This window comes from Procambarus clarkii, chromosome 54 (assembly GCF_040958095.1).
Source record: "Procambarus clarkii isolate CNS0578487 chromosome 54, FALCON_Pclarkii_2.0, whole genome shotgun sequence".
Taxonomy (NCBI): domain Eukaryota; kingdom Metazoa; phylum Arthropoda; class Malacostraca; order Decapoda; family Cambaridae; genus Procambarus; species Procambarus clarkii.
The window spans coordinates 5,160,926-5,172,798 of record NC_091203.1 but is presented as its reverse complement, the minus strand read 5'-3'; the positions used below and the strand labels follow the sequence as shown (position 1 = coordinate 5,172,798).

General features: G+C 38.4%; 2 protein-coding genes across 2 annotated transcripts; both read left to right on the top strand.

Annotated features, from left to right (window-relative positions):
- The first annotated feature begins 5,618 nt into the window (after positions 1–5,618).
- Positions 5,619–7,587, top strand: LOC138352599 (axoneme-associated protein mst101(1)-like). The gene is made up of 5 exons (XM_069305089.1): positions 5,619–6,120; positions 6,164–6,390; positions 6,613–6,880; positions 6,992–7,129; positions 7,493–7,587. The coding sequence occupies exons 1-5, from the start codon at positions 5,619–5,621 to the stop codon at positions 7,585–7,587; spliced, it is 1,230 nt and encodes a 409-aa protein (XP_069161190.1).
- A 5-nt stretch (positions 7,588–7,592) lies between these two features.
- LOC138352598 (GRIP and coiled-coil domain-containing protein-like) lies at positions 7,593–11,505 on the top strand. Its single transcript, XM_069305088.1, has 8 exons — positions 7,593–8,094; positions 8,138–8,364; positions 8,587–8,854; positions 8,966–9,522; positions 9,838–9,987; positions 10,128–10,589; positions 10,648–10,989; positions 11,116–11,505. The coding sequence occupies exons 1-8, from the start codon at positions 7,593–7,595 to the stop codon at positions 11,503–11,505; spliced, it is 2,898 nt and encodes a 965-aa protein (XP_069161189.1).
- Positions 11,506–11,873: the final 368 nt, after the last annotated feature.

Below are 11,873 nucleotides of genomic sequence, written 5' to 3'. Positions count from 1 at the left end.
ACACCTCTTTGTCTTTCTCTGTATACCTGTCCTCGCCTGTTCTAAGTTTCATTACCTGTTCTTTCACTGTTGTTTTCCTCCTGATGTGACTGTGTGTGGAGTAGCTTTGGATCGGTTGATACCTGGTTGATGGGTTTCTGGGAGTTCTTCTACTCCCCAAGCCCGGCCCGAGGCCAGACTTGACTTGTGAGAGTTTGGTCCACCAGGCTGTTGCTTGGAGCGGCCCGCAGGCCCACATACCCACCACAGCCCGGTTGGTCCGGCACTCCTTGAAGGAAACAATCTAGTTTCCTCTTGAAGATGTCCACGGTTGTTCCTGTAATATTTCTGATGCTCGCTGGTAGGACGTTGCACAACCGCGGACCTCTGATGTTCATACAGTGTTCTCTGATTGTGCCCATGGCACCTCTGCTCTTCATTGGTTCTATTCTGCATTTTCTTCTATGTCGTTCACTCCAGTACGTTGTTATTTTACTGTGCAGATTTGGGACCTGTCCCAAAGCCGGTCTTGGCTTTGCTTGCTATATCATTTTCATAATTTTTCTCTGCTTCCCTTCTCACACTAACATACTCATTCCTGGTTCTCTGGTATCTCTCTCTGCTTTCTGGTGTCCTGTTATTTCGGATGTTCCTCCACGCCCTTTTGTTCAGTACCTTTGCTTCCGTACATGCCCTGTTAAACCATGGATTCTTCTTTTGCTTCTCGGATTTTTCCCTTTGGGCCGGGATAAACCTGTTTACTGCCTCCTGACACTTTTGGGTGACACAGTCCATCATGTCTTGTACCGACTTAGCTCTGAGGTCTGTGTCCCATGGTATATCCCTTAGGAAACTTCTCCTCCCCTCATAATTTCCCTTTCGGTATGCCAGTCTTTTGTTTTCTAGTTGTTTTTGGGGGGAGATAAGTCCTTGCTCTACCATGTACTCAAAGATCAATACATTGTGATCACCCATTCCTAAGGGTGCTTCCATCTTAACCTCCCTTATATCCCACTCATTAAGGGTAAATATCAGATCAAGCATAGCTGGTTCATCCTCTCCTCTCATTCTTGTCGGTCCCTTGATATGCTGGCTAAGAAAGTTTCTTGTTGCCGCGTCCAACAGCTTAGCTCTCCATGTATCTGGTCCTCCATGCGGGTCTCTGTTCTCCCAATCAATCTTCCCGTGGTTGAAATCCCCCATGATTAGTAGTCCCGATCCATTCCTACTAGCGGAAGACGCTGTTCTCTCTATTATGTTAATGGTGGCCATGTTGTTTCTATCATATTCCAATCTGGGTCTTCTGTCATTTGGTGGCGGGTTATATATGACTGCGACTACAATTTTTTGTCCTACAGTTGCTATTGTACCTGTTATATAGTCACTGAAACCTGCACAGCCCTGAATAACCATTTGTTCAAAGTCCCAGCCTTTTCTTACCAGCAGAGCTACACCACCACCTGTTCCTTCTCTCTCTTTCAACACAACACAGTAATCCTGTGGGAACACTGCATTTGTTATGGTTTGTTATGTGTTATATGTGTGTCACATAACACATAAATGACATGTTTGTCACATAACAAACATATGTTACATAACAAACAATTGTTTGTAACAATTACAAACATATGTAACAAACAAATGTTACATAACAAACAATGTTTGTAACAATTACAACATATGTAACAAACATATGTCACATAACATATGTTTGTCACATAACAAACAAATGGTTTGTCATTTGTTATGCGTGTGTGTGTGTGTGTGTACTCACCTAATTGTACCTACCTAATTGTGCTTGCGGGGGTTAAGCTCTGGCTCTTTGGTCCCACCTCTCAACCATCAATCAACAGATGTACAGGTTACTGAGCCTATTGAGCTCTATCATATCTACACTTGGAACTGGGTATGGAATCAGCCTCCACCACATCTCTTCCTAATGCATTCCATTTGTCAACCACTCTGACACTAAAAAAGTGCCTTCTAATATCTCTGTGGCTCATTTGGGCACTCAGTTTCCACCTGTGTTCCCTAGTGCGTGTGCCCCTTGTGTTAAATATGTGTATGTGTGTGTGTGTGTGTGTGTGTGTGTGTGTGTGTGTGTGTGTGTGTGTGTTTGTGTGTATGTGTACTCACTTAGTTGTGTTTGCGGGGGTTGAGCTCTGGCTCTTTGGTCCCGCCTCTCAACCGTCAACCAACAGGTGTACAGATTCCTGAGCCTATTGGGCTCTATCAAATCTACACTTGAAACTGTTTATGGAGTCAGCCTCCACCACATTACTTCCTAATGCATTCCATTTGTCAACTACTCTGACGCTAAAAAATTTCTTTCTAATATCTCTGTGGCTCATTTGGGCACTCAGTTTCCACCTGTGTCCCCTTGTGCGTGTTCCCCTTGTGTTAAATAGACCGTCTTTATCTACCCTATCAATTCCCTTCAGAATCTTGAATGTGGTGATCATGTCCCCCCTTACTCTTCTGTCTTTCAGCGAAGTGAGGTTTAATTCCCGTAGTCTCTCCTCGTAGCTCATAGCTCTCAGCTCGGGGTACTAGTCTGGTGGCCAACCTTTGAACCTTTTCCAGTTTAGTCTTATCCTTGACTAGATATGGACTCCATGCTGGGGCTGCATACTCCAGGATTGGCCTGACATATGTGTTATACATATGTGGTAGACATATGTGGCTGTGTGTGTGTGTGTGTGTGTGTGTGTGTGTGTGTGTGTGTGTGTGTGTGTGTGTGTGTGTGGGAATGTGGGAAAAAATAAAATAAAATAAAATAAAATAGTTTGTAATTAGTAACAGTTGATTGACAGTTGAGAGGCGGGCCGAAAGAGCAGAGCTCAACCCCCGCAAGCACAACTAGGTGAATTCAACTAGGTGAATACTATAGGTGACCATGTGAATGTTAGGATATATACTGTAGGTGACCTTGTGTATGTTAACATATACACTGTAGGTGACCTTGTGTATGTTAACATATACACTATAGGTGATCATGTGTATGTTAACATATACACTGTAGGTGACCTTGTGTATGTTAAGATATACACTATAGGTGATCATGGGTATGTTAAGATATACACTGTAGGTGACCTTGTGTATGTTAAGATATACACTGTAGGTGGCCTTGTGTATGTTAACATATACACTGTAGGTGACCTTGTGTATGTTAACATATACACTGTAGGTGACCTTGTGTATGTTAAGATATTCACTATAGGTGATCATGGGTATGTTAAGATATACACTGTAGGTGACCTTGTGTATGTTAAGATATACACTATAGGTGGCCTTGTGTATGTTAACATATACACTGTAGGTGACCTTGTGTATGTTAACATATACACTGTAGGTGACCTTGTGTATGTTAAGAAATACACTGTAGGTGACCTTGCGTATGTTAAGATATACAATGTAGGTGACCTTGTGTATGTTAGAAAATACACTGAAGGTGACCTTGTGTATGTTAAGATGAGTACAGAGTTAACTGGTAAGGACAGCCACTGAGCTTGATGGATACAAGGGACTATGTACAAACGGGTATTTCAAGTTCAACTAGATCCCTTACGTACATAGTGGATGTTCAAGGATATCAACTATTTACCAGGTATGATGACTAATTATATCAAATAGCAACAAGGTTTTACTAGGCAGTTCTGTATCTCTTATGCACCAGATTTATGCTGTCTAAAGAAAATGACTCTGTATCTTAAAAATATTTTAACATCTGGTACCTGTAACAGGTATTACAGGTACCAGATGTTAAAAACTCTTGGTACTAGATAGAGAGTCAGATATGCAGATACTAAACAACTACTAAATACTAAACAGCTTGCAGTTACTAGATATAACTAACAGGTATTCCTAATACCAGGCTATAACGAGGTATCCCAGATAGCAGAGTAAACAGGTATTGTATATACCAATTAATAAATTGGCAACTAGTTACTTTAAGTACAAAGTAGCACCTAAGTATATATGGTTCCATGTATTAACTACTAGTTACATACAGGTCCTAGATACTCACCATGCATTACTGGTACACTAACTAGTCAGGTAATCCGTGTATTACCAAATTCTGCAAGTACCTGCTGGTCATCTGGTACTTATAAGTACCACGTGACTATGCATATCATATCAACACTACCTGAAGGGTTCCCAGACATTCCCCAGGTATGAACTATGTACTAGGGATCGAGGTAGCGGAGTAATAATGGGGTATTTTTTTGTTTGCAGTGATCGGGTACCTGGGTATGGTGATGCTGTGTCTCTCTTTGGTGGGAATGCTCACGTGTCTCTTACTCATCATCGGCCTCTGTAAGGTAAGTTACAGTAGAGGAAAAGAAGCCGTTGAGTGACCTTTTCATTCTGGGAATGGCAGGCAAATCCCAATAGCCTTTATTGAGTTTTATGAAGATTTGAGTGATTGCCGTACACCTTAATGGAGTTGCAGGGTAATTGCCTTAATGGACAGTCCGGGATTCAGACAGTGCAGTGTAAATGGCATAGACCTAAATGTAATAAAGGATTTTAATTAGCAGCAATTGGCCCAGACTTTATTGAGAAAAATTGTGCAAATCGTGTAGCCTTGGTTTTATGATGTTCATAAAGAAGTGTGCCATAGACTTCATCGAGAAGATATGTGCATATTCCGTAGTGTTAATGTCATGTTGTAGTTTTTAGTACATAGACTTTTCAGAAATATTTCCCATAGACTGAAACATGTAAAGGGGTCTTAAGTGCATAGAGTTAATATCATGTTGTGCTTTTTAGTGCATAGACTATATTATAAACATTTCCAGTAGATTTTATCTACTTTAAGAAAAAAAATCAAATGCTGTAGACATCATCATGAGGAAGTGTGCAAATGCTGTAGACATCATCAAGAAAAAGTGTGGAAATGTTGTTGATATTATCAAGAAAAAGTGTGCAAATGCTGTAGACATCATTAAGAAGAAGTGTGTAAATGATGCAGGCATCATCAAGAAGAAGTGTGAAAATGCTGTAGACATCAATAAGAAGTGTGTAAATGATGTAGACATCATCAAGAAGAAGAAGAACTGTATAAATGATGTAGACATCATCAAGAAGAAGTGTGTTAATGATGTACCCATCATCAAGAAGAAGTGTGCAAATGCTGTAGACATCATCAAGAAGAAGTGTGTAAATGATGCAGGCATCATCAAGAAGAAGGGTGCAAATGCTGTAGCCATCATCAAGAAGAAGTGTGTAAATGATGTAGACATCATCAAGAAGAAGAAGAACTGTGTAAATGATGTAGACATCATCAAGAAGAAGTGTGTAAATGATGTACCCATCATCAAGAAGAAGTGTGCAAATGCTTTAGACATCATCAAGAAGAAGTGTGTAAATGATGTTTACATCATCAAGAAGAAGTGTGTAAATGTTGTAGACATCATCAAGAAGAAGTGTGCAAATGATGTAGACATCAAGAAGAAGGGTGCAAATGCTGTAGCCATCATCAAGAAGTGTGTAAAAGATGTAGACATCATCAAGAAGAAGTGTGTAAATGCTATAGCCATCATCAAGAAGAAATGTGTAAATGCTGTAGACATCATCAAGACGAAGTGTATAAATGATGCATCATCAAGAATAAGGGTGCAAATGCTGTAGACATCATGAAGAAGAAGGGTGCAAAGGCTGTAGCTATCATCAAGAAGAAGTGTGTAAATGATGTAGACATCATCAAGAAGAAGAAGAACTGTGTAAATGAAGTAGTCATAATTAAGAAGAAGAAGAACTGTGTAAATGATGTAGAGATCATCAAGAAGAAGAAGAACTGTTTAAATGATGTAGACATAATCAAGAAGAAGAAGAACTGTGTTAATGATGTAGAGATCATCAAGAAGAAGTGTGTAAATGATGTACCCATCATCGAGAAAAAGTGTGCAAATGCTGTAGACATCATCAAGAAGAAGTGTGTAAATGATGTAGACATCATCAAGAAGAAGTGTGTAAATGCTGTAGACAACATCAAGAAGAAGTGTGCAATTGATGTATACATCATCAAGAAGAAGGGTGTAAATGCTGTAGCACTCATCAAAAAGAAGTGTGTAAATGATGTACACATCATCAAAGAAGAACTGTGCAAATGCTGTAATAATCATCAAGAAGAAGTGTGTAAATGATGTAGACATCATCAAGAAGTGTGTAAATGATGTAGACAACATCAAGAAGAAGTGTGTAAATGATGTAGACATCATCAAGAAGAAGTGTGCAAATGCTGTAGCCATCATCAAGATGAAGTATGTAAAAGCTGTAGACATCATCAAGATGAAGTGCATGAATGATTTAGACATCATCAAGAAGAAGGGTGCAAATGTTGTAGACATCATCAAGAAGAAGTGTGCAAATGCTGTAGACATCTTCAAAAAGAATTGTGAAAATGCTGTAGACATCATCAAGAAGAAGTGAGCAAATGCTGTTGACATCATCAGGAAGAAGGGTGCAAATGATGTAGACATTATCAACAAGAAGGGTGCAAATGCTGTAGACTTCATCAAGAAGAAGTGTTCAAATGATATTCACATCATTAAGAAGAAGTGTGTAAATGATGTAGACATCATCAAGAGGATGAAGAACTGTGTAAATGATGTAGACATCATCAAGAAGAAGTGTGTAAATGATGTACCCATCATCAAGAAGAAGTGTGCAAATGCTGTAGACATCATCAAGAAGAAGTATGCAAATGATGTGGACATCATCAAGAAGAAGTATGTAAATGCTTTAGCCATCATCAAGAAGAAGTGTGTAAAAGATGTAGACATCATCAAGAAGAAGTGTGTAAATGCTGTAGACATCATCAAGACGAAGTGTATAAATGATGTAGACATCATCAAGAAGAAGGGTGCAAATGCTGTAGACATCATCAAAAAGAAGTGTGCAAATGCTGTAGACATCATCAAGAAGAAGTGTGTAAATGATGCAGGCATCATCAAGAAGAAGTGTGAAAATGCTGTAGACATCAATAAGAAGTGTGTAAATGATGTAGACATCATCAAGAAGAAGAAGAACTGTATAAATGATGTAGACATCATCAAGAAGAAGTGTGTTAATGATGTACCCATCATCAAGAAGAAGTGTGCAAATGCTGTAGACATCATCAAGAAGAAGTGTGTAAATGATGCAGGCATCATCAAGAAGAAGGGTGCAAATGCTGTAGCCATCATCAAGAAGAAGTGTGTAAATGATGTAGACATCATCAAGAAGAAGAAGAACTGTGTAAATGATGTAGACATCATCAAGAAGAAGTGTGTAAATGATGTACCCATCATCAAGAAGAAGTGTGCAAATGCTTTAGACATCATCAAGAAGAAGTGTGTAAATGATGTTTACATCATCAAGAAGAAGTGTGTAAATGTTGTAGACATCATCAAGAAGAAGTGTGCAAATGATGTAGACATCAAGAAGAAGGGTGCAAATGCTGTAGCCATCATCAAGAAGTGTGTAAAAGATGTAGACATCATCAAGAAGAAGTGTGTAAATGCTATAGCCATCATCAAGAAGAAATGTGTAAATGCTGTAGACATCATCAAGACGAAGTGTATAAATGATGCATCATCAAGAATAAGGGTGCAAATGCTGTAGACATCATGAAGAAGAAGGGTGCAAAGGCTGTAGCTATCATCAAGAAGAAGTGTGTAAATGATGTAGACATCATCAAGAAGAAGAAGAACTGTGTAAATGAAGTAGTCATAATTAAGAAGAAGAAGAACTGTGTAAATGATGTAGAGATCATCAAGAAGAAGAAGAACTGTTTAAATGATGTAGACATAATCAAGAAGAAGAAGAACTGTGTTAATGATGTAGAGATCATCAAGAAGAAGTGTGTAAATGATGTACCCATCATCGAGAAAAAGTGTGCAAATGCTGTAGACATCATCAAGAAGAAGTGTGTAAATGATGTAGACATCATCAAGAAGAAGTGTGTAAATGCTGTAGACAACATCAAGAAGAAGTGTGCAATTGATGTATACATCATCAAGAAGAAGGGTGTAAATGCTGTAGCACTCATCAAAAAGAAGTGTGTAAATGATGTACACATCATCAAAGAAGAACTGTGCAAATGCTGTAATAATCATCAAGAAGAAGTGTGTAAATGATGTAGACATCATCAAGAAGTGTGTAAATGATGTAGACAACATCAAGAAGAAGTGTGTAAATGATGTAGACATCATCAAGAAGAAGTGTGCAAATGCTGTAGCCATCATCAAGATGAAGTATGTAAAAGCTGTAGACATCATCAAGATGAAGTGCATGAATGATTTAGACATCATCAAGAAGAAGGGTGCAAATGTTGTAAACATCATCAAGAAGAAGTGTGCAAATGCTGTAGACATCTTCAAAAAGAATTGTGAAAATGCTGTAGACATCATCAAGAAGAAGTGAGCAAATGCTGTTGACATCATCAGGAAGAAGGGTGCAAATGATGTAGACATTATCAACAAGAAGGGTGCAAATGCTGTAGACTTCATCAAGAAGAAGTGTTCAAATGATATTCACATCATTAAGAAGAAGTGTGTAAATGATGTAGACATCATCAAGAGGATGAAGAACTGTGTAAATGATGTAGACATCATCAAGAAGAAGTGTGTAAATGATGTACCCATCATCAAGAAGAAGTGTGCAAATGCTGTAGACATCATCAAGAAGAAGTATGCAAATGATGTGGACATCATCAAGAAGAAGTATGTAAATGCTTTAGCCATCATCAAGAAGAAGTGTGTAAAAGATGTAGACATCATCAAGAAGAAGTGTGTAAATGCTGTAGACATCATCAAGACGAAGTGTATAAATGATGTAGACATCATCAAGAAGAAGGGTGCAAATGCTGTAGACATCATCAAAAAGAAGTGTGCAAATGCTGTAGACATCATCAAGAAGAAGTGTGTAAATGATGCAGGCATCATCAAGAAGAAGTGTGAAAATGCTGTAGACATCAATAAGAAGTGTGTAAATGATGTAGACATCATCAAGAAGAAGAAGAACTGTATAAATGATGTAGACATCATCAAGAAGAAGTGTGTTAATGATGTACCCATCATCAAGAAGAAGTGTGCAAATGCTGTAGACATCATCAAGAAGAAGTGTGTAAATGATGCAGGCATCATCAAGAAGAAGGGTGCAAATGATGTAGCCATCATCAAGAAGAAGTGTGTAAATGATGTAGACATCATCAAGAAGAAGTGTGTAAATGATGTAGACATCATCAAGAAGAAGCGTGCAAATGCTGTAGCCATCATGAAGAAGTGTGTAAATGCTGTAGACATCATGAAGATGAAGTGTATGAATGATGTAGACATCATCAAGAAGAAGGGTGCAAATGCTGTAGACATCATCAAGAAGAAGTGTGCAAATGCTGTAGCCATCATCAAGAAGAGGTGTGTAAATGCTGTAGACATCATCAAGAAGAAGTGTGTAAATGCTGTTGACATCAAGAAGAAGTGTGGAAATGTTGTGGACTTCATCAAGAAGAAGTGTGCAAATGCTGTAGACATCATCAAGAAGAAGTGTGTTAAAAATGTAGACATCATCAAAAAGAAGTGTGTAAATGATGTAACCATCATCAAGAAGAAGTGTGGAAAAGCTGTAGACATCATCAAGAAAAAGTGTGCAAATGCTGTAGACATCATCAAGAAGAAGTGTGTTAAAAATGTAGACATCATCAAAAAGAAGTGTGTAAATGATGTAACCATCATCAAGAAGAAGGGTGCAAATGCTGTAGACATCATCAAGAAAAAGTTTGCAAATGCTGTAGACATCATCAAGAAGAAGGGTGCAAATGCTGTAGCCATCATCAAGAAGAAGTGAGTAAATGATGTAGACATCATCAAGAAGAAAAAGAACTGTGTAAATGATGTAGACATCATCAAGAAGAAGTGTGTAAATGATGTACCCATCATCAAGAGGAAGTGTGTAAATGTTATAGACATCATCAAGAAGAAGTGTGCAAATGATGTAGACATCAAGAAGAAGGGTGCAAATGCTGTAGCCATCATCAAGAAGTGTGTAAAAGATGTAGACATCATCAAGAAGAAGTGTGTAAATGCTATAGCCATCATCAAGAAGAAATGTGTAAATGCTGTAGACATCATCAAGACGAAGTGTATAAATGATGCATCATCAAGAATAAGGGTGCAAATGCTGTAGACATCATGAAGAAGAAGGGTGCAAAGGCTGTAGCTATCATCAAGAAGAAGTGTGTAAATGATGTAGACATCATCAAGAAGAAGAAGAACTGTGTAAATGAAGTAGTCATAATTAAGAAGAAGAAGAACTGTGTAAATGATGTAGAGATCATCAAGAAGAAGAAGAACTGTTTAAATGATGTAGACATAATCAAGAAGAAGAAGAACTGTGTTAATGATGTAGAGATCATCAAGAAGAAGTGTGTAAATGATGTACCCATCATCGAGAAAAAGTGTGCAAATGCTGTAGACATCATCAAGAAGAAGTGTTTAAATGATGTAGACATCATCAAGAAGAAGTGTGTAAATGCTGTAGACAACATCAAGAAGAAGTGTGCAATTGATTTATACATCATCAAGAAGAAGGGTGTAAATGCTGTAGCACTCATCAAAAAGAAGTGTGTAAATGATGTACACATCATCAAAGAAGAACTGTGCAAATGCTGTAATAATCATCAAGAAGAACTGTGTAAATGATGTATCCATCATCAAGAAGAAGAAGAACTGTGTAAATGATGTATCCATCAACAAGAAGAAGTGTGCAAATGCTGTAGACATCATCAAGAAGAAGTGTGTATATGATGTAGACATCCTCAAGAAGAAGTGTGCAAATGATGTAGACATCATCAAGAAGAAGTGTGTAAATGCTTTAGCCATCATCAAGAAGAAGTGTGTAAAAGATGTAGACATCATCAAGAAGTGTGTAAATGCTGTAGACATCATCAAGACGAAGTGTATAAATCATATAGACATCATCAAGAAGAAGGGTGCAAATGCTGTAGACATCATCAAGAAGAAGTGTGTAAATGCTGTAGCCATCGTCAAGAAGAAGTGTGTAAATGATGTAGACATCATCAAGAAGTGTGTAAATGCTGTAGACATCATCAAGAAGAAGTGTGTAAATGATGTAGACATCATCAAGAAGTAGGGTGCAAATGATGTAGCCATCATCAAGAAGAAGTGTGCCAATGCTGTAGACTTCATCAAGAAGGAGTGTGCCAATGATGTAGACATCATCAAGAAGAAGTGTGTAAATGATGTAGACATCATCAAGAAGAAGGGTGCAAATGATGTAGCCATCATCAAGAAGAAGTGTGCCAATGCTGTAGACTTCATCAAGAAGGAGTGTGCCAATGATGTAGACATCATCAAGAAGAAGTGTGTAAATGCTGTAGACGTCATCAAGAAGAAGGATGCAAATGCTGTAGAAATCATCAAGAAGAAGAAGAAGAAGTGGGCAAATACTGTTGGCATCATCAAGAAGAAATGTGCAAATGCTGTAAACATCATCAAGAAGTGTGCATATCGCATAGACTGAAACGTAGTTAAGGGAGGTATAAGTGCGGAGAGTTATTCGCAAGTTTTTAGCGTGTGTGCTTTCAACCACCATCGCTGTCTACTAGTACTCCCCTGTTAACCAATATCTTCTACCAGCACGTCTCAGCCTTTCTTTCCTCCTTTCCTTTCAACGCACTCTCAGCTCACCCATCCAAGCACTTACCATTTTTCTCCGTCTACCCCCTCCACTACCACCCTCATTTCCTACCATATCCCCCCATCTACCACCATCTACTTTTTTTCACATCCTCATCTACCAACAACACCTCCACTCACAGTATCTACAACATCTCTCTACTAACACCGTCGCCCCATCTCCACCAACGCCAACCATCATCTAACACCCTC